Source organism: Ursus maritimus, unplaced genomic scaffold (genome assembly GCF_017311325.1).
Source record: "Ursus maritimus isolate PB19 unplaced genomic scaffold, ASM1731132v1 scaffold_2, whole genome shotgun sequence".
NCBI lineage: Eukaryota > Metazoa > Chordata > Mammalia > Carnivora > Ursidae > Ursus > Ursus maritimus.
In genome coordinates this window covers 20,685,881-20,705,957 of record NW_024424452.1, presented here as the reverse complement: position 1 = coordinate 20,705,957, position 20,077 = coordinate 20,685,881, and the positions used below count along the sequence as shown (strand labels likewise).

General features: G+C 49.9%; 1 protein-coding gene and 1 long non-coding RNA gene across 5 annotated transcripts in view; one reads left to right on the top strand and one right to left on the bottom strand.

Moving 5' to 3' along the window:
* Nucleotides 1–6,019, top strand: part of CACNG3 (calcium voltage-gated channel auxiliary subunit gamma 3) — an 84,066-nt gene extending 78,047 nt beyond the window's left edge. For both annotated transcript variants that reach the window (XM_008697155.2, XM_008697157.2), the window contains exon 4: nt 5,372–6,019. In XM_008697155.2, the coding sequence (XP_008695377.2) occupies nt 5,372–5,883 (512 nt within the window). In that variant the 3' untranslated portion in view covers nt 5,884–6,019. The remainder of the gene's footprint in view (nt 1–5,371) is intronic.
* On the bottom strand, nt 5,364–18,959 carry LOC103668853. Of its 3 annotated transcripts, XR_570147.2 has the most exons (7): nt 18,481–18,959; nt 16,145–16,300; nt 12,374–12,518; nt 11,235–11,303; nt 8,872–8,955; nt 7,927–8,040; nt 5,364–5,531 (listed from the first exon to the last, which is right to left on the bottom strand). It is a non-coding gene; the product is annotated as an uncharacterized LOC103668853 (long non-coding RNA). The 3 variants fall into 3 exon arrangements; XR_570146.2 differs by lacking the exon at nt 8,872–8,955; XR_570148.2 differs by lacking the exons at nt 8,872–8,955; nt 16,145–16,300.
* Between the last annotated feature and the right edge of the window lie 1,118 nt (nt 18,960–20,077).

The window sequence follows — 20,077 nt, the reverse complement described above, 5'->3', positions numbered from 1 at the left end:
TGGGATCCCTTGTGAATCAAAGCTGCAAGCCCCCCCACTGCACGCTCCGTTAGCCCATCAGACTTCCCTTCTAAAACATAACGCAAGGGGCACCTGCGTGGTTGACTGTCCAACTCTTGATATCAGCTCAGTCTTGATCTCAGTGTCGTGAGTTCAAGCCCTGCGCTGGGCTCCACACCGAGTGGAGCCCACACTGAGTGGAACACACACACACACACACACACACACACACACACACACACACAATTCAAAGATAAAATGATGAAGACTTTCAGGACGGTGATTCCAGAGCCTTAGCCCCAGCGCAGGGCCCTGAGCAACCGTACTGGTCTCACGCCCACCTCAGACGCAGGCTCTGCCGTCTGGGCTGCGGGTGGAACTGTCTCCACTTCTCTCCACAGGGGCCGTGAGAGCCTCCAGTGTCTTCCCCATCCTCAGCGTCACGCTGCTTTTCTTCGGCGGGCTCTGCGTGGCAGCCAGTGAGTTTCACCGAAGCAGACACAACGTCATCCTCAGCGCGGGCATCTTTTTTGTCTCTGCAGGTGAGCCTCTGGCCCCAGCACTGAGATGCTCCCAGACACCCAACCCCACCGGGGCCATGAGGACCAAGCACGTTATCCGGGGTTCCATGCAGGGAAAGAGCGAGAAAATACTCGACTTGTGTTAAGAATGAGGAGCCAAAGACTCTCATGAGAACCAAAGATGCTGACACGCGGGGTGGGGGGGGGCAGGTAGTGATGGAAAGAAAAGAGGAGATGGGGGGCAGGGTCAGCTCAGAGGGAGAGAGAGGCTGGTTAGTAAGAGAGCGTGTGTGACCTCGGAAAGACACGGGTTTGAACCACGGGGTTCCGCTTATACACGGATTTTTAGATAAATCCGTACGGTAGTCTAAATGTATTTTCCCCTCCTTATGATTTTCTTAATGACATTTTCTTTTCTCTAGCCTACTTTCTTGTAAGACTATGGTATAGAAGACATATGACATACCAAATATGTGTTAATTGACTGTCTGTGTCTGGTAAGGCTTCCAGTCAACAGGAGGCAATTAGCAGTTAAGTTTTTGGAAAGTCGGAAGTTAAACACAGATTTTTGGCTGTGTGGGGGGTCAGCACCCCTAACTCCCGCGTTGTTTGAGGGTCAACTGTCTATGCCTGCACATAGAGGGGCAGGCGTAGGTAATGTGTGACCTGCAAGACTGGCTCAGCGTGTTTTAACGGGGTCTAACTTTCTGTTCACTTGGACATGTTCACCTATGTCTCTGGCCCTTTGAGATATGTCGCCACGTTCCAAGGGCTCAGACCCTCACATTGTTCAAGGCGACTCGTAAAAGCCAGCAGCCCCAGAAGCTCTCTGGGAAGGCCTCGTAAGCAATAGCTGGTCTGACCAGAAGGTGGCAAGAGGGATGGGAGCCGGTCTTGGCTCAGGAAGGGGTCCCATGCACCGCCTTCTCGCTCCTCCCTCCATGTCCAATCCTCCTCCAGCCGCCTCATGTTCTCTTCCCCCTGGATTTCCATCGCTCCCTAACTAATAACAGTATCCACTTCATGGTGTTGTTGGAAGGAGGCTGAGCATAAAAAGCACAATATTATTTTCTTTCTTTTTTTTTAGTTTACTTATTTATTTTTTTAGTAATCTCTACACCCAACGTGAGGCTCGAACTCACAACCCCGAGATCAAGAGTTGCGTCCTCTTCCGACTGAGCCAGCCGGGGCACCCCAATATCTTCTTCTAGTATTGGAAAAGCAGCAACAATATAGTTCCAAAGTCTGAGACCCAGTGTCCTGCCCCCTCTAAGATCTCACTCCCATTCATTCCTCATGGTGTCCCCTTCTGGAAAATGAGGAAGTTGGACTGCATTCAGTTCTAAGTGTCTGGGCACCAATTCCAGCCAACAGACCAGGGACAGAGCCGCCATCTTGCCATGGGGATGTGGTCAGCCCAAAGGTGGCCGTGGCCCCTGACCATGCTCTGTGTGCCCTGTTGGTAACAACTGGCAAACCCAGGGATTTGTGTGGCTTTGAGGCACTTTCTAGTCACTGGTGGCCCATGCAGACCCCCTGGGCTCTGACCGACCTGGAGGATAATGCATTGTGCTGACATTCGGGTTTCCCTTACAGGAGATCATTATTTTGTCCCCCAAGGGGATTGTCAGAAAAGAACGTGTCACCAGCAACTTTTTTTCTCACAAGGGGTACTGTGAGAGATGGCAGGTGGATCAGACGGATGGGAACCATGAAACATGAGGGGCAGTGGCGAAAGCCCTGAGAGGGGGAAGCCAGAAGCTTGGGGTCTATTCCTGGATACCCCTATCTCCCCAAGGAACCCCAAAAGCCTCAGTTTATCCACCTATAAAATGAAAGTTTCAGAAGATCCCCCACTCTCTAAGGCTCTTTTTTTGCTCAGCTATTCTGAGGATCTGTGGTTTGGGACAAGCAATCAAGGACCTTTACTGAGCGCCTAGTGCCGGGCGGGCACTAAGCGTGAGGCTGAAGAGCGTGGGCTCTGAAGCCAGGCTGCGTGGTGCAAATCTTGGCTCTACGCTTCCCAGCTGTGTAACCTTGGGCAAGTCTCTTAACCTCTCTGTGACTTAGTTTCCCTATCTGAGAAGTGGGGGTAATCATGGCCTGATCCCTTGCGGCTATTAAGAGGCTGACATGAGTTAGTATCTGCCAAGTGCCTAGAACAGGACCTCACACACAGTAACTGCTCACGACGAGACATTGCACTGTTGAATTCTCACGCCAACCCGATTCACTTTCTCATTCAGTGAATCTGCACTGCACTCTTGCTATGGTCCGGCTCTCGGCTAGGACACGGGGCCATCACAGTGAACGAGACCAGACTAGATCTGCCCTCAAGGAGCTGACAGTCCGGCAGCTGGGAGAAAGGGATTGCCCGCCTACCTCCCATCCTTCCCAAGATGTGCTCCTGAAATCTAAATGCACCGTAGCCAAGAGACAGCCCTGGGTTCAAATCCCACCTCTGCCATTTCCTCGCACTGTCAATGTGGGAAGTGACATACCTTCTCTTGGCTCAGTTTCCCCATCTAGAAAAGAGGGTCAGGGGCGCCTACCTGGCTCAGTTGGAAGAGTATGCGACTCTTGATCTTGGGGCTGTGAGTTCGAGCCCCACATTGGGTGCAGAGATCACTAAAAATAAATTTAAAAACTTTAAAAGAGGGTTAATTTTTTTAATAGCGGGTCTGTTGCAATAATTGAGATGTGCATATTAAAACTTTGCACGGGGTTTGGCACATGGGAAGCGCCCTATAAATGGCAACTCCCTTGGCTCCCTGCCTCCTTAATCTCCTCTGACATTGAAGCCTCTCTTTGAATTTCTCCCCCTCCTCCCACCCTATTGAGACTTCCTTTAGGGGCTTCCCAAACTTTGCCACCAAAATGTCCCTGCTGGCCGAGAGAAAGAAAACATGGCCCTGGGGAGTCGGGCGAGGGGTGGGGGACCATCCCTAGAAGCCGCCTTCAGCGAGCTGAAATGTCTTTGAAGTCTCGTCTCCCGTTTACACTTAAAAATTCATGTGACTTCTGCTCTCTCCTCCTTATTATATCCATGTTCATTTTGATATAAAAAAATGTGTCTTCCCTACTAATCTTCAAGCCGAATTGACAGTCCAGAAAGAGGAGCAGTTTTTCATCCCGAGGTCTCCCGCAGCCTGACACGGGGCTGTCCGTTGTCAACCCCCGTCTTTAGAAATAGCTCAGTGATTAGAACTCACTGCCGACCACTGAATGCCGGTTTGGAGAATGGCCGGAGATCATATTCAAACACTGGCTGCCTTTCATGTGTGTGCACCAAGGGTCAGAACAGCCCTGTGTCCCCCACTCTGCCCAGCTTTAACCCTTTAGTTGCTGGACTGTGGGGCAATCTTGGGGACCCCCAGGAAGAGTCTGGGACAGTAAGGACCAGAGACGGAGCACAGGCGGCCACTGGATGTGGTTATTTACCAGCTGGTGCCAGGAACTGTAACGAGGGCCAGTCTGCATTTAGCGTCACCTAAATTTGGAGACAAGGAGGCGGCCAGCCGATACACCAACCTCCCTGAGTCATCGCTGCTACCAAGGCCTAGATGAGGCCCTTGAAGCAGAGAGACAAAAAGAGACGTTCCACCTTTGGGACAATAAAGTGGGAACGGTGGGGCGCCTGGGTGGCCCAGTCGCTGGAGCGTCCAGCGCTTGGTTTCAGGGCTCAGGCCATGATCTCAGGGTGCTGCGCTCAGCACGGAGTCTGCTTGAGATTCTCTCTCTCCCTCTGCCCCTCCCCCTGCTCACTCGCACTTGCTAAATAAATAAGTAAAATCTTAAAAAAAAAAAAGGTGAGAAAAGTGGTCAGAGATAATCACAGCCCCTGGGCCCTCAGATTCTACTGTTTTCTTACCACTCCCTAGAGAATCAATTCACTTCCAGGTGACCATTTCCAGCGCCTCTCCATTGGCACCTGGGGGACACTAAGTCTGTGCGCCTGGCCTACTGGGGACAGTGGCTGCATGCTCCCCAAGTCCCGATGCTCAAACGACAGCTACTCTAAAGCACTATCTTATCCCTGCAGATGAAAAGACTTAGGAAGCTACTGTCCCTTCCCCTTGGGTTCATCAGCTCCCCAAACTGCAGGGGCAGCCCCATCTCTGTCCCCGGACAGCTGCATTTCGACTCTCCATAAGCACATCCGACTCAATGTATTCACATCGTCCCTCTTCTCTAAACCTGTCCTCTCTGCTGCCTCTTATTTTAGCTCAAGATGCCACCAACCTCCTTATCAGCCCAGCGAAAACCCTAGCAGGTCATTCTCGATCCCTTCTCTCACCCTGCGCAGTAGCCTTTCATCTCACAGCTCAACCGTCTGCAATGTCACCTTGTCTTCAAAGTGGGCGGCTTACCTGCCCCGCCTCCCTGTGCTCCCGAACCATTTTATATGTGTCTCTGGTAGAGCCCTTCCTGTATTTTGCTCTAATTGCATTTACGTGTCAGTCTCTCCTACTAACGGCGAGGAGCTCAGGAGCCAGGGACCTCATCTCCCTCGTTTTACCATCCTCGTGATTTAGTGCCGAAGATTAGGTTTTGATGGAATGAATGGCTTGTGAGGGAAAACACAGGCCTCCTGAGCTCACCCGCGCTCGCCGTGGGAATAGGGCGTATTCTGCAGCTGAATGCATGCCACCTGGGAGCCGGTAGCAGCATTCCTCCTTTCCCGAGAGACAGACGGTGCAAGAAAGGTCCAGGGGTTGGATTTCCCGGCCATAAAACCATTCACCTTGTCTCCTTGTTCCCTCCACATTTTCTGCCAGTCGTTCGAGGCTCAAAGCGACAGTCCCCTCTGAGGTGTCTAAATGATGTATTTTTCTCTTCCCTTCTCTCAGGGTTAAGCAACATCATCGGCATCATAGTTTATATATCAGCCAATGCTGGAGACCCCGGGCAGCGTGACTCCAAGAAAAGCTACTCCTATGGCTGGTCCTTTTATTTCGGGGCCTTCTCTTTCATCATCGCAGAAATTGTGGGAGTCGTCGCTGTGCACATCTATATAGAAAAACATCAGCAGTTACGTGCCAAATCCCACTCGGAGCTCCTGAAGAAATCTACCTTTGCTCGCCTTCCCCCCTACAGGTATAGATTCCGGAGGCGGTCAAGTTCGCGCTCCACGGAGCCCAGATCCCGAGACCTGTCCCCCATCAGCAAAGGCTTCCACACCATCCCTTCCACTGACATCTCCATGTTCACCCTCTCCCGGGACCCCTCAAAGATCACCATGGGGACCCTCCTCAATTCCGACAGGGACCACGCTTTTCTACAGTTCCACAATTCCACGCCCAAAGAGTTCAAAGAGTCACTACATAATAATCCGGCCAACAGGCGCACCACGCCCGTCTGAACTTGACCTCTGCCCTCTGGCCTCCGCCCCAGCACAGCCTCGGGGGCAAGGGTACAGAGGCGGCTTTGAGGTTGCATGGCATGGTCCTCGTGATGGTATTACTTTTTACAAAGAATGAAACCAAATGGACTCAGCCCTCTCCAGCCAATCCCATGATGTCATTTCTCTGTGTATCTGTGCCAGATGTTTTCCTCTCTTCCTTCTTTACTGGAAGGACCTGCACATTCTTCCCTCCTTGGAAGAGGACTTTACTCAAAGTCACGGGTGGTGGCTGGGGGGGAGGGGGATCCCTGATTCCCCAGGCGCGTGCAATTGTCCCCGTTGCCCACTCACACAAATCCTCGGGACACCAACTGCCCAGGTGGCCCCGAGGGAGGCATTCACCTTTACGTGTTAGAAAAACATGACCAGAAATCAAAGATGTCAGCGCCCCAAAGCAGCTAATGTAATAAGCACCCATGTTATTAAAGGTTTTGCCTTGTTGTAACCAACCAAGCTGGGGGTGTTTTGTTTCTTCTGGATACTTCCTGCCCACGCTCGCTGCCTGCCACGGGACTGGCTTACCTGTGTGCCAGAAGCTGAGATGGGCTCATCAAACTGCCAGGAAGGTTCCCCGCCACCCCGTCACCCCTTGAGACCAGCAAGGTGCCCCCGCCAACGTCAGAGTCGACGTGTCCCTCACCTGAGTCCCTGAAGGCCAGCTGGGGGCAAGCATGTGTTTAAAAAAAAAAAAAAAATCTGGCTCTGGCACCCGGGAGCTCTAGGACCTGGGGCAAGTCCACCTCACCTTCAAGCCTCGGTCCCCTCATCTGTCAAATGGGACACGGAATAGCACTGTCCTCCACAAAGCTGTGAGACTCAAGTAAAACGCCACGTGCAAAATGTGTAGCACGTGTGGCTCATTGGTACTCGCAGCCGTAGGTTTTGGATGCATCCTAAGCACGTGTGAGCATTGGTCCTAAGCAGGTGTGAGCACTGGTCCTAAGCAGGTGTGAGCATTGGTCCTAAGCAGCTGTGAGCATTGGTCCTAAGCAGGTGTGAGCACTGGTCCTAAGCAGGTGTGAGCACTGGTCCTAAGCAGGTGTGAGCATTGGTCCTAAGCAGCTGTGAGCATTGGTCCTAAGCAGCTGTGAGCACTGGTCCTAAGCAGGTGTGAGCACTGGCTGAGTCGCTCCGGCTGCTAGGACAAAAACACCATAGACGGGGGCTGACACCACGGACATTTCTTTCTCACGGTTCTGGAGGCTGGGAAGTCCAAGCTCGGGGAGGGCACCTGCAGATTTGGTTCTCGGTGAGTGCAGGGCGTCCGGATTGAGGGGGGGGTTGGTGGCGCAGGCCAGGCAAGAATTCACCCGCGGCGGAACACGAGGGCTTATCGGACACACTGCAAGGGAGCGGCGGGCAGGACAGCAGAGGAGAGACTGCCTGCCACGTGGCGGGGGTGAGGGGCCACAGATATAGGGCAGAGCGAAGGAGTATGGGGTGGATGGAATGTCCCCTTCCTTGGAAATCTTAGGTTGGCTGTAAGCAGTCCATGGGTCGGTCAGGGTCTATGGCTTAATGAGCCTGTTTGCTGTCAGCCTGGTGTTCGCCGTGGGCCCTTCTGCCTGGCTCCACCTGCCACAGCTCGAGCCCGCCGCTGAAGAGCAGCCTGTGCAGGGGGGTTCTCCCGGTTTGCAGAGAGCCGCCTTCTCACTGTGTCTCCACACGCCCAGCGGAGAGCGGCACTCCTGCTCTCCGTCTGGTCTCTCTGTCTCCGCCTGTCCCTCTTCTCAGGAAGCCACTAATCCCAGCACAGGGGCCCCACCCTCATGGCCTCCTCTACCCCTCATTACCTCCCAAGGGCCCCATCTGCAAATACCATCACAAGGAGGGTTAGGGCTTCAACATATAAATTTGGGGGGTGGGACACAGTCTACAGCAAACGTTATTGCAGGAAGACAGAAGCCAAATGGGAACAGTTCTATATTGGCGGGGGGAGGGCTCTGAGGGCACTGGGGGAAGAGAGTGGAAGGACATCTGAATATTTTGAATACTCCATACCAAAAAGCATGAGATCAATGTCACCTCTGCCGTCGCTGACTTCCTGGAGTGTGTTTGGTCCACACCTGGCCGCTTCCCACTTCCAGAGAGCTGTCCCACCTAAGGCTTGGGTTCCTGCAAAGGGTACAGGCAGGGTCCTGAGATCTCCGTTTTCTTACGCTGCCGGGTGCCGGGCTGAGTTCCAGCACTGCACACATCCTCTCAGTGATAGCCCCTAGTTTCCAAGAAAGAGAGGTTACATGACTCGCCCAGACTTCACCCCCACTGGGGGGCCAGGAGCCCCGGGGGAGAGAGGCACCTGCCCGCACCCACGGGGTCACTTTGACTGCTGAGTCCAGACTCTCCCCGATTTGTTTCGTTTAACACTTAAGAGTCACTGCATGCAAATCACACGCACATACGTCAAAGGCTCTCCTTAAACCCTTAAAACAGCCCTGCGTGTAGTAGGAATTACTCTTCCCATTTTGTCAAGCGAGGAAAGGGGCTCAAAGAAAGTGTCTTAGGTGCTACTGAGCAGAACTGGCACGGATACCCCACCTCGGCTCCCGAATTTGAGTGACTTCATCTTCCACCATTTTCCGAACCTGTCATCGGGGTACTACGACCCCTGTGAAGTTTTTCCTAGGCACATGCCACAGCGACACTTAGCTGTCTAATGTTTTTATTTAGACCGACTCGCTTTTTACTTCAATAAATGTATTTGGTAGTGAATGTTCTGTCACTGCTTGAAAAGGAAAGCTGGAGTCATTTGCCATGAGCAAGTGGCAACCGGGAAAATCAATACAATAAAAACAAAACGATCGTGCCATCTTCTAGGTGCCGCCTATCTTTGTAAAAAGGATACAACCAAAGCCTTAGGAAGATGTTCAAGATATTCTCGCACCAGAGGAGACGCTCCCCTCAGGTTAAGCAGAAGGATGCAAGGAGCACTGGGAGAGGGGGTACCTGTCTCACTGCGGGATCAGGTCCCACTGTCTCATCCCTCGCTTTGGGAATCGGGGCTCCAGGCACCCTTGGAGAGGGAAGGATCTGAGAGATGGAGGAAGGAGGTAATGAATCCTGTGACGCAGAACAATGGCAACCTGCAGCCCTGGGAACCAGGACTTTGTCCAAAACACGGCATCTGGGGGCGCCTGGGTGGCTCAATTTGTTAAGCGTCTGCCTTCAGCTCAGGTCATGGTCCCAGGGTCCTGGGATCGAGTCCTGCATCGAGGTCCTTGCTCAGAGGGGAGCCTGCTTCTCCCTCTCCCTCTGCCTCTCCTCCTGCTTGTGCTCCCTGGCTCTCTCTCTCTCTGTCAAATAAATGAATAAATAAAATCTTAAAACAAAGCATATGGGGAAGCTGATGGGGATGGAAAGAAACATCCCAGGGGCTTCACTAGGCGGATGTCTGCTCTGGACAAAGTACACAAGGCCAGATAGCAGGAGGAGAGAAGTAGGCACCTGACCCCTGGAAGGACCCCCTGCCCACCCCTCCCGCATCCCACACCATCTAGGTCTGCTCCCGGCAAGGCTTGGGCACGTGCGGCCTCAGAGAGCTTTTCTGCTTGAAGCCTGCTCAGCTGGACCCTAGCTGGCTGGCATCGTATAAATATTATTATCACTCACAGTTTGCAGCCAGGACCCCGGCCAACCCTTGTCATTCAAATCCCCGTGAAGAGTATTCATGGTTACTGGGCCCCCACTCTGCATGCTGTGAACTTCACTTATATTCTCGTCTAATCCTCACTTTTGAGGTAGGCACTATTGTTAAACCCCCGGATAGATGTTGACACTTGCCAAGAGAGAGCAAAGCAGATACTCAAGCCCGTGTCTGCCCTGCTCCCAAGCATACGAAAGAGGCACTCCCTAAGTTGTCCCCGTCACGCTTCTCAAATGTCTTGCTCCATTACTGAGATCCTCATCTTCTCCCCCAGATGCAGCTCTGTTCACCCAGGAATATAAACAGAGGGCTCTAATTTTGATGGAGGCTCCAGGAAGAGGCAATGGCATTTACAATCAGACCTAAAGGAAGCATTAGAATGAGCCAAGTAAAAAGAGGGCTGTGTGCAGGGGACAAGAGGAGCATATGCAAAGGCCCTGAGGCTGGAGAGACCCTCCACCCCCTCCACCTCCACCCCCCAACAAAAGCCAGCAAAGCTGGAGCTCAGAGTGAGAGGGAAAGTAGCATCAGGTGAATCTTAAGGGAAAGCTGGATCCAGAGGACATAGCATTACAGGCATGTTAGGGATTTTGAATTTGAACCCTAAGTACATTAGATACAATCTAATGTGTATTTTCAGAAGTTTCATGTTAGGTGTCCAGTGAAATACTAGTTTCCTAAATCGTATCTTTAGAAATACTTCTCTAAGAGTTTGTATCATTGCCTGCTTTGTCCACAGTCTCTAATGTGTGGACATGACCACAAACTGGGCATGAACTTCCCCCGGAGCACAGCTGGCTGGATCAGACTACATCTGGTCTGCGGCTAGTCAATCTTTTTTTTTTTTTTTTTTAAGATTTATTTATTTACTTTAGAGGGGGGAAGGGGCAGAGGAGAGAGAATCTCAAGCAGACTCTGTGCTGAGTGTGGAGCCCGATGCAGGGCCTCAATCTCATGACCCTGAGATCACGTCCTGAGCAGAAACCAAGAGTTGGGCGCTTAACCCACTGAAGCACCCAGGTGCCCCATCCCACGCCGCTAACCAGTCTATTCATAGGGTAGCCAGTGGCCTGGGCTTTGTGACTTGACCTTAAAAGGTAAACTGAGCCAATCAGATGATCTCTGCTGGGCATTCTAAGAAGCACAGAAAGCAGTTGCTAGTCGGCTAGAGGGAGCGGAACAGGAAAGGTATAAGGAAGCCTTGGGAGGGGGGCAGCAGCAATGGGCCAAGTGCAAGGTACAAAGAGGACAACCCTGCCGAGGCTTCCCAGTGTTTGTAAATGAAATCCAAATTTTTGCTATGGTCTCCGAGGTCTTGCATTATCAAGACCATGCTAATGTGTCCAACTTTATTCTGTCGCTTTTCACCTTGCTGCCTACCCTCCAGTCATGTGTCCTCTCTTTTCAATTCCTTGATCCAGCCAAACATATATCTGCCTCGGGGCCTTTGCACCTGCTGTTCTCATTGCTCGAAATCTCTTCTATCTCTTTAGATGGCTGGCCCTTTCTCTGACAAGTCACCTCTTCCTTCACCAATTCTCAATAGGAGAGCTGCTGTTTTTCTTTGGTATAGTCCATACTTATTCCCTTGATAGTTCAAAAGTCTGTAATATTTTGTGTGTATGTGTTTACTGACTAGAAGGTAAGTTCCATGAGAGGAGCGTACCTGACTGTCTTGTTCTCCACTGCTGTCCTCCTTGTCAAGTGTGGAGCTATTCCTCTGGTGGGCGTTCCACTGTGTGAAGACAGCAAGCAGAGAATGTGAATGCATGAAGAACTGTTTAAAGGAAAGCCGTCACATCGCAAGGAAAGCGTGGTTTCCTTGGTTTCGGGAGCTTCCTGTCCCATTTCCTCTGGGAGACTTTTTCTGCACCCCTTCAATAATCTCCCCTTTTCCTTGAGCAAGCTCAAGTGCGTGTCTGGTCCTAGTTACCAAACGAGCATGGACTAGAACCTGTGCCTCCGGAAGCTTCCAGAACTGGAGAGCACCCAGCCATATGGGATGGCTGAGAGTCCTTCTTAGGGACAGCAGGACAGCTGGAGCAGAATGGCATTTAGTCAGGATGTTTATACAAGGGAAATCAGAATCTCAGAGCCAGATCAGTTAGGAAAGAGCCAAGACAGAGGAAGAACCGGGGACCAGAAACCGGGAGACGGTGCCTGAGCGCCAACGAATCATCAGCCTAGAATCAAAGCCACCATAAGGCAATGAGAAGGCCAAGTCACCAGGCTGAAAGCAAGCCAGTCCTGGATGGTAGACTCAATCTGTGGAATGCTGATCGCCTCTTTGTAAATAAAAACAAAACCAGACAAACAAAACCCAGTTTTGAGACGGTGGTCTGGACTTCATGGGTCCGTCTCTGATGCTTTCAATAAGAATCCCTGAGGGGCGCCTGGCTGGCTAAGCTGATGCAACGTACTCTTGATCTTGGGGTCGGGAGTTCAAGCCCCACATTGGGGTACAGCTTACTTAAAAAAATAATAATAGGGGCGCCTGGGTGGCTCAGTTGGTTAGGCAACTGCCTTCAGCTCAGGTCATGACCCTGGAGTCCCAGGATCGAGTCCCACGTCGGGCTCCCTGCTCAGCAGGGAGTCTGCTTCTCCCTCTGACCATCCCCCCCCACTCTCTCTCTCTCTCTCATTCTCTCTCTCTCAAATAAATAAATAAAATCTTATATAATAATAATAACCTTTGGGCTGCAAGTAACACCCAATTCTAACTCAAATAGCTTGTATTCCTTAGGTAGGCAAGGTTATCTGTCATGCAAACAAACCCCAAAGCCTCAGAGGCTTAACACAACAAACCTGAATTTCTGGCTCACACGAAGTCCAATGCAGTTTTCCTGGCTAAGCAGCTCTCCTGGATGGCTCTGCTCCAGGCTGTAACTCAGGAAACCCAAATTGCTTCTGTCTTACCTTGTGGCCCCGGGGTTGTCCTGACGTTATCTACCTGTAGATGGAATGAAGGGTCGGGTGAAGAGGTGAAGGATCGTGCACTTAAACTCAATCGCCCTGATCCGGAAGTAACCCACTTCATGTCACATGCCGTTAGTAAGAACAAGTCACATGGTTCCATCTGGATTCCAGGGAAGGGGCTGCCGAAAACGTCATCCATGGTTGGAGAATTTCTTCCGTCGGGGTGCAAGAATGTCCCGTCCCCTTGGAGGTCCTTCTAGCCAGACTCAGAAATCACATTGACATACGACAGATTAACAGGAGAAAATCAAATTTAATAGAGTGTGTATGGGGAATCCACACGGACATGGAAATTCCAAAGACAGTCAGGCAAAATAAGGTATACGTGTCATTCTGAAGTAAGGAGAAGGGGGACTTCAAAGGGAAGGAATGTGATTCACAGGGGAATGAAAAGGAGTATGTGTTGGGTAAACAAACGTTTCTGGGTCACTCAAGCAGTGGGACATAGAGGACTTTGATTGCTCGCTAGGTCCCTCCCTGTCCACCATACCCAGCTCCCAACACAATGTGATTATCTATGGTAATAGCTCTTCTCCTGGATCACTTTCTCTACCTAAATTCTTTTTAGGCAGGTGTGGGGGAGGCTCAGAGCTTTTCCGGAATCTTCTGAGTTCTGATTGCTTTTTAATTCAAAATAGTCTTCATTCCGAAGTGGCCCATCTTGGGCCCCCCACACCGTGGCTTCTCAGCCACGGGTAACAACCTATATAATATAGGGTATGCATGACTCGGGTAACAACCCTATATAATATAAGGTATGCATGACTCTTTAGCGGGTGACTAGTAATCGCTACCATACAAGTTAAGAAACATGTATCACCTGTAAAAAGAAATCCCCAGATAAAGGGGCCCCAACGTTAGTTCACTCGGCAGCTCAAAGACAAATTCAAGGACCATAGTCTTTTCATCTTTCACACAAATGAGGTCACAGGTCCGTCTACACCTATACCCATCATCAATAAGGGGGACGGAATCATCGTGAGGGACCAGCACCAGCGGTTCTCCGCCCTAGTTGTGTATTACCTTTACCAGGAGGAAATTTTTAAAAATACAAATGTCTAGCCCCACCTGCAGAAATTCTTACTGGATGAGTGTGACGTGAGCTTGACCTTCAGAAGTCCCCAGCTGACAGTTGAAGGACTTAAAGTCCATTCACATTCCGGTGTAACTTGCTCTATAGGACGTTTCAAAACTTTGGGAACTTACAAAGATAAAGCAAATGCGACAAATGGTAGCGACTGGTGAATCCGGGTATAGACTATAGAAGTTCTTGATGCCATTCTTGGCATTTTTTTCTACAGGCTTGACATTATTGCAAAATTAAAAGTTACCAAAAAGGGGGAAAGTAGGAACTTACGCAGAAAAGCCAGTATCTTTGGCTTCTTTTGAAAATCAGAAAATCTGGGGAAACTGGGTCTGTCTTCCTGCAGAAGACAAAAAGCAGGCCTGAGTGGTACAGCCCAGACCTCGGATCGAGTATATCCTGGGCCGAGGGCCTGAGCGCTGGTCTTGTTGTCTAGAGCCCAGGTGAGTCTGAGATCTGGCTTGGGAATCACTTCCTGAAGTCTTTTCCATCTGCATCTGTTTTCTTCTCTCCTGTTCCATCCTCTTCCAACCTCTAAGTATAGCTCGGATTATTTTTTGCCAAACGCGGCACCTTGCGCCCGCCCACACTGAAGCTCGTCCTTGGCGATTCCTCTGCCCACTCACTCAGCCTGGTGAGATCTGCCTGCAGCTTATCACCAGTGGCTTGGCATTTCACTACCTGGCACAGCCAAGTGTCACCAGGGAAAGTGGGGCTCACACCCCTCCCTCCTCCAGATCAGTTAGGCAAATGTCAAGTAAGACCAACCCCAGCACTGACACCCCACTGTTTGCAATTAATTAATTAACTAACTCATGACAACCCAACCGAGGCTCTGGTTGCAAGCAAGAGAAGTCAAGTGCGGTTAACGTAAGCAACAGAGGCATTTCAAGAGGGAAATCAGGGCTTTGTTCCAGCTGTGCTGTTGACATTTGGGGCTGTCTTTGGTTGGGGAGGGGACACGACTGTCATGTGCAAAGTCTGTTTAGCAGCAGCCCTGGCTTCTACCCACCAGATGCCAGCAGCACAAATCCCCCTCCCCGGCCCCCCCAAGTGGTGACAGCCAAAAATGTCTCCAGAAGTTGCCAAATGTCTGGGGTGGGGGAAAGGGAAGGAAAAGTCTCTCCCAAAGGGAAAGCTGAAGAATCAAGTTTTAGGGGGAAAGAAAAAATGGCAATCTGAGTCATTCTAGGGTTCTAGACAGTAAGGACTCATAGATGGTTGAGTTTGAGTCCTGGCTCCTAGTTGTGTGACTTTGGACGAGTTACTTCACTGCCCTGTGCCTCAGTTTCCCCTTCTGCAAAACAAGATCATCGGGATAGATTACGTTATGAGGTGGAAACAAACAACCCCAAGATATCGGTAGCTTAAAACACAGGCTATGTGTCCAACGTGGTCAGCCAGGGCTCCGCTCACACTGCCCGCTCCGGGAGACCCAAGCTGGTAGGGGCTCCACCATCTGGACGTTGCTGGTCAAAGTGATAGGATGAAAAGAAAGAGAGGTGAGAAGCTGGCTCTTAAATGTGCCTGCCTGGAAACGAAACACATCATTCCTGCTCATAATCCGTTGAACAAAATGAGTCACATGGCCCTACTGAATTTGAAGGAGGACAGCGAAGTGAAACGTACCACATCTCTAGAGAAAGAAGAGCAAATACAGATTGATAAACGGCAGTAACGTGGGACACACGGAATCAAAATGCTGACTTTATAAATGTGTTGGGAAGGGAAAAAAGTTAATACATACAAAGTTCTTAGGACAGTGCCTGGTATCTATTAACTGCCCAATCAATACTAGCTTATCGTTACTTATTAATTCAGCAAGAGTTTACTGAGCCGCTGTGATGGTCAGTTTCATGTGAATAACCCAGTTATTCCATCCAACACTAATGCAGGTGCTGTTCTGAAGAAATTTTGCAATGTGATTAGTATATAATCACTTGACTTTAAGTGGCTTATTAGCCAGCATCTGGGTGGGCCTGGTACAATCAGTTGAAGGGCCTTAAGATCAGAAACGAAGCTTTTATTTTTTTATTTTTTTTAAGACTTTATTTAGTTTTTATTGGAGGGGAGGGGAGGGGCAGAAGGTGAGAGAGAGAGAATCTCAAGCTGACCCCACGCTGAGTATGGAGCCCCACGCAGGGCTTGATCCCAGGACTGAGAGATCATGACCCGAGCTGAAATCAAAGAGCCAGCCACTTAACTAACTAAGCCACCCAGGCGCCCCAGAACTGAGGCTTTTCTAAAGAAAAATTCCTCCTTTGGACAGCAACATCAGCCCCCGCCCGAGAGTTTCTAGTCTATCCCTCATAATGGCCCGCCCTGCAGATTTCGGATTTGCCCGGCCAGCCCCATCCTCACATTTGCCAATTCCTTGCAATAAATCTCTTTATAGCTTTAACCCTTAATATCCTCTTCCCTCCATGCCTCTTCCCCTCTCCCTACTGTCTTGTTAGAAAGCATAAATCCTGGGTTTTATTCCCCACTTTGGGGTTGACTCATCTCTGCTTTCTCACCTTTTTGCTGACTCCCGGCCTCCTTGATAGAAGTTTCCTGGCTTGACTCACACAGGTCCTCATGCTCCCAGTTCTTTCTCTCTCTCCTGCTACTGCTCATCTCTTTAGAAGTCTGGCCACTTCTTCCTGTGTCGAATATCCCGAGGGCTAACGGAGCTTGGAAGAGCAGACATTTTGAGCTGCATGACCTTGACCTCCTGCCTCAGGAGGTCCAAGCTGCCTCAACCCCACTTCCTGTCTTTAAAACAGACCCAGTTCAAGTCCCTGCTCTTTGACTTTAGGCAAATTGCCCTTGATACTTTATTTACTCAGCTGCAAGAGGGGATCAGGATAAGCCAACTCAAAATATACCCCACCCCCTTAGCATACAGAAGGATTATTTTGAGCTGAAGGCAATCAAGAAACAGCAGATTGAAGAAAACTCTCACCACCCTCCCCCTTTCTGCCTAAAGGCAGGGCCTAAATTTCCTTTTGTGAAGCTGTCTCCAACTCCCCATTCCTGCAGCAGGAAAAGGAAAAGTCTTCACACTGGAGGTGGTACCAGCTTGAATCTGCATAAACAAATCTTACGGAAATAACCCTTACCTCCCATTAGTTTCCCCCATATATTTCATTTCTCACCATCTATTGCCCTTTGAAGCCCAAACCTCTTTCCTTTTTGTTGTGTCACTTCTCCAGAAATTTATCACTCTTTGTGAGAATGGTATATAAGCTCTCAGGCCTAACCACTTTGAGTTTTTATGCCTTTTCTGTGAGATCTTGGTGCGCATGAAAAAATATTAAATTATAAGCCTCTTCTGTTAACTTATCGTTTGTCAGTTTAATTTACATGACCCAGGCACAGAACAGAAGAGGATAGAAGAAAAAGGTTTTCCTTCCCTATACTCCCAAATGGGGATAACAGTAGAATCCACCTCACTGGGTGAGGTGAGGACTAAAGGCGACGCTTGTGTGGCATTTAACATGAGACCAGCTCATAGCCAGTGCCTGAGAAGTGAAAACATATTACCTTGTTACCGATGCTAGTCCTATCCATCCTCAGCTCCAATATCCTTGCCCCTTAAGGTCTCAGGACAATTTAGAGAAGGCAGAACAGCTGAGTTGCAGAAACTTAGCAGATTTTGTGAACTGCAAGGCAACAAGCAATCCCTGCTTCAAGTCTGTCTCAGGAAGGAGAATTTCTAAAACTCAAATCTGACCGTTTTCTTCAAATCTACCCTCTCCCATCAGGTAATAAGACACTTCCATTCAGCAGGGATCCCAGGGAGCTGGCTTCTCTCTCCCTACCCCGAGCCAGTCTCCGGCACCCCGCGGTCGACGTGTTACTATCCCCACCCCAGCGGAGGGCGATTCACAGGAAGCCTCGGGCTTTGAAGGGGCTCAGTTTACCTATGCTTCACATATCAAGAGGGAAGAGGCCGATCTTTATTGGCCAGAAAGATAGGAGGAGTAGCAGAGGTCGAAAATTCTGAAGCAATCAGTTGGGACAACAGAAGGAACAGAAGGAATGACATTATGCAAATGGAAGCCATTCCACCCTGGAGAAGATAATGTCCTCTCTGAACACAAAGAAAGACAGTTACAGCAGCCCAGTTCATTCCAATTCTGTTTGAATAGTAAGCTTCCTACTGATTAATATTGGGTCGGGTAACATCAGTTCTCTGAAACATTAACACTTTCATATTCCTCAATAATGATGTTAGCCTCGACTGTATTAGATTTTAAATATTTCACAACATGGGGCGGGAGTCAGTACAGTAATAAATCTTAACGTTTCTCCAAAATAACTCAGAACTGGCTTGAGCCCACACCTCTCCCCTATTTGGCACGTTTTCCCTATGTAGCCTTTCGAGGTCTATCAAAACGGGGGGGCGGGGGAGGGCAGGGATGGGTTCGGGCGGGAGGGGGGTGGTCTTCAGTTAGTAAGTCAATCCTCAGGGCAGCAAGTAGTGTGATTTCGGCTCCCTTAGGAGAAAGCAAGCTATAGCTGGATCAGAAGAGTATCCCCCTTCGTCCTTGCACCCCTCATCCATGGGACCAGACCCTGCCTTCTCTCCACGCAGAGAAACCAGGAGAAAGATTAGAGCTCATCCCTCCCCACCAGCCAGAGAGCAGAGGACAGCAGCCACCAGAGTGTGCAAGCGTGGAGCAGCTCGGGGGGGCTGGGGCTTGATTATTTGTGGGACAGGGAGAGCAGATTTTAAGGAAAGGACATCGGGGGACATAGGCAGGCTTCAGAGTGGGAGGAAGTTAAGGACAGGATTGAGGGTATTAGAAAGACAGCCACATGGCCGAGGTGGAGTCACTTGCCCCCAGGACAGCAGACCCAGACTTACTTGCAGGTTCATCCAGTCTCCAGAATTTTAAAACCAATCGACTAGGATTTTTCTTATCAGCCCCAATGAGGTCATCTGTCACATGGGCTCTCCTTCCTCCACAGTAAATGAGGTAATCCCCTAATGAGCCCCCTGCCCTTCCCTCTAAGGGAAGGTGACCTTGCCTGAAACAAGCCTTTCTTTTCTTTTGCTAATAACTTCCTGTCCCTCCCTTCTTCCTATAAAAATTTTCCATCTTGTAGGACTCCTCAGAGCTCACTCCGCTTGCTGCAAGGACCGCTGCCTGAGTCATGAATCACTTAATAAAGCCAATTAGAGCTTCCAATCCACTCGGTTGAATTTTGTTTCTTAACACTTGAGAAATAATAAATCTGGCCTTATTATGCTAAAGACACAGTGACCCTTTTCTTGACGTGGGTTTTACTACAGGGCAGCCCCCCCTTTACTGAAAGGCTCTCTCTAAACCCTCCAGACATGTTATTCTCAGCCCGCGCTGCACACCAGGACCATTTCAGGAGTTTCAAAAAGGAAAACGACACGCCTGTTTCCTGTCTGTAAACACAAGACGTACGCTTGCCCTGCGTCCCGGCAATTGCAACGATAGGCCCGAGAAAGAAAAACACACCCAAAAAATGAGTTCCACCCAAAGACATGTACAAAAATGACCACAGGAGCTTTCATTACGGCAGCCAAAAGCGGAAAACAATCACATTTCTATCATCAGTAGAATGGATTGAAACATTGGGACCTGCTCCGCCGTTGGAGTGGATTACAGCTGCCCCCTGCCCCCTACGCAGATGAATCTCACCGACATTAAGGGAAAAGAAGCCAGATCCTAACAAGTGTGTGTACTGCATGGTCTCATTTACATGAAGTTCAAGTGCAGAAAAAACTAATCTAGGTGATAGAAGTAAGAATAGTGATTCCCTGTGGGGGGCGGGGGGAGCAGTTACTGCCTGGGAGAGACATCCGGGAGCTTAGGGAGTTGATACTAGAAATTTCTACAGCTTCAAAAAAAAAAAAAAGACTTAAGTTACTTATTTGACAGAGAGAGAGCACAACTGGGGGAAAGGCAGAGGGAGAGGGAGAAGCAGACTCCCCTCTGAGCCTGCAGACCCCGATGCCCGATGTCGGGTTCAAGCCCAGGACCCGGGGATGGGCGGGGCTAGGTAGAGAGAGACAGATGGGGGGGCTCTGTGATCAGGCTCACAGAAATCCCAAAAATGTGGAGGTGTAAGGAAACCAGAGGTAAGAGAACACTCCAGACCACTCTGCCCTAGGTGTCCGAAGGGGAAGTCTTACTCATGACAGGCTCCTGTGGTCAACAGAAAATAACCAGACCCTAAAAAGAAGGAAGCCATTAAAGATGTTATCGCTGGTCCTTACTGAATGGCGCCACCAGTAGAGAAGTCAAAAAGATTGAAGTTGCCTGGCGAGCTTTCTATAAAAGACCAAGCCTTTTAAAAGCCCTCAGTAGCAACCCTGTCGGGACCCCTCTCACTCCTGAGAGCTTTTCTTCCGTATCCTTGCTTCATAAAACTCCATTGCTTTACTCACTCTCCTTTGTCCGCGAGATTCATTCTTTGACTCCATGAGA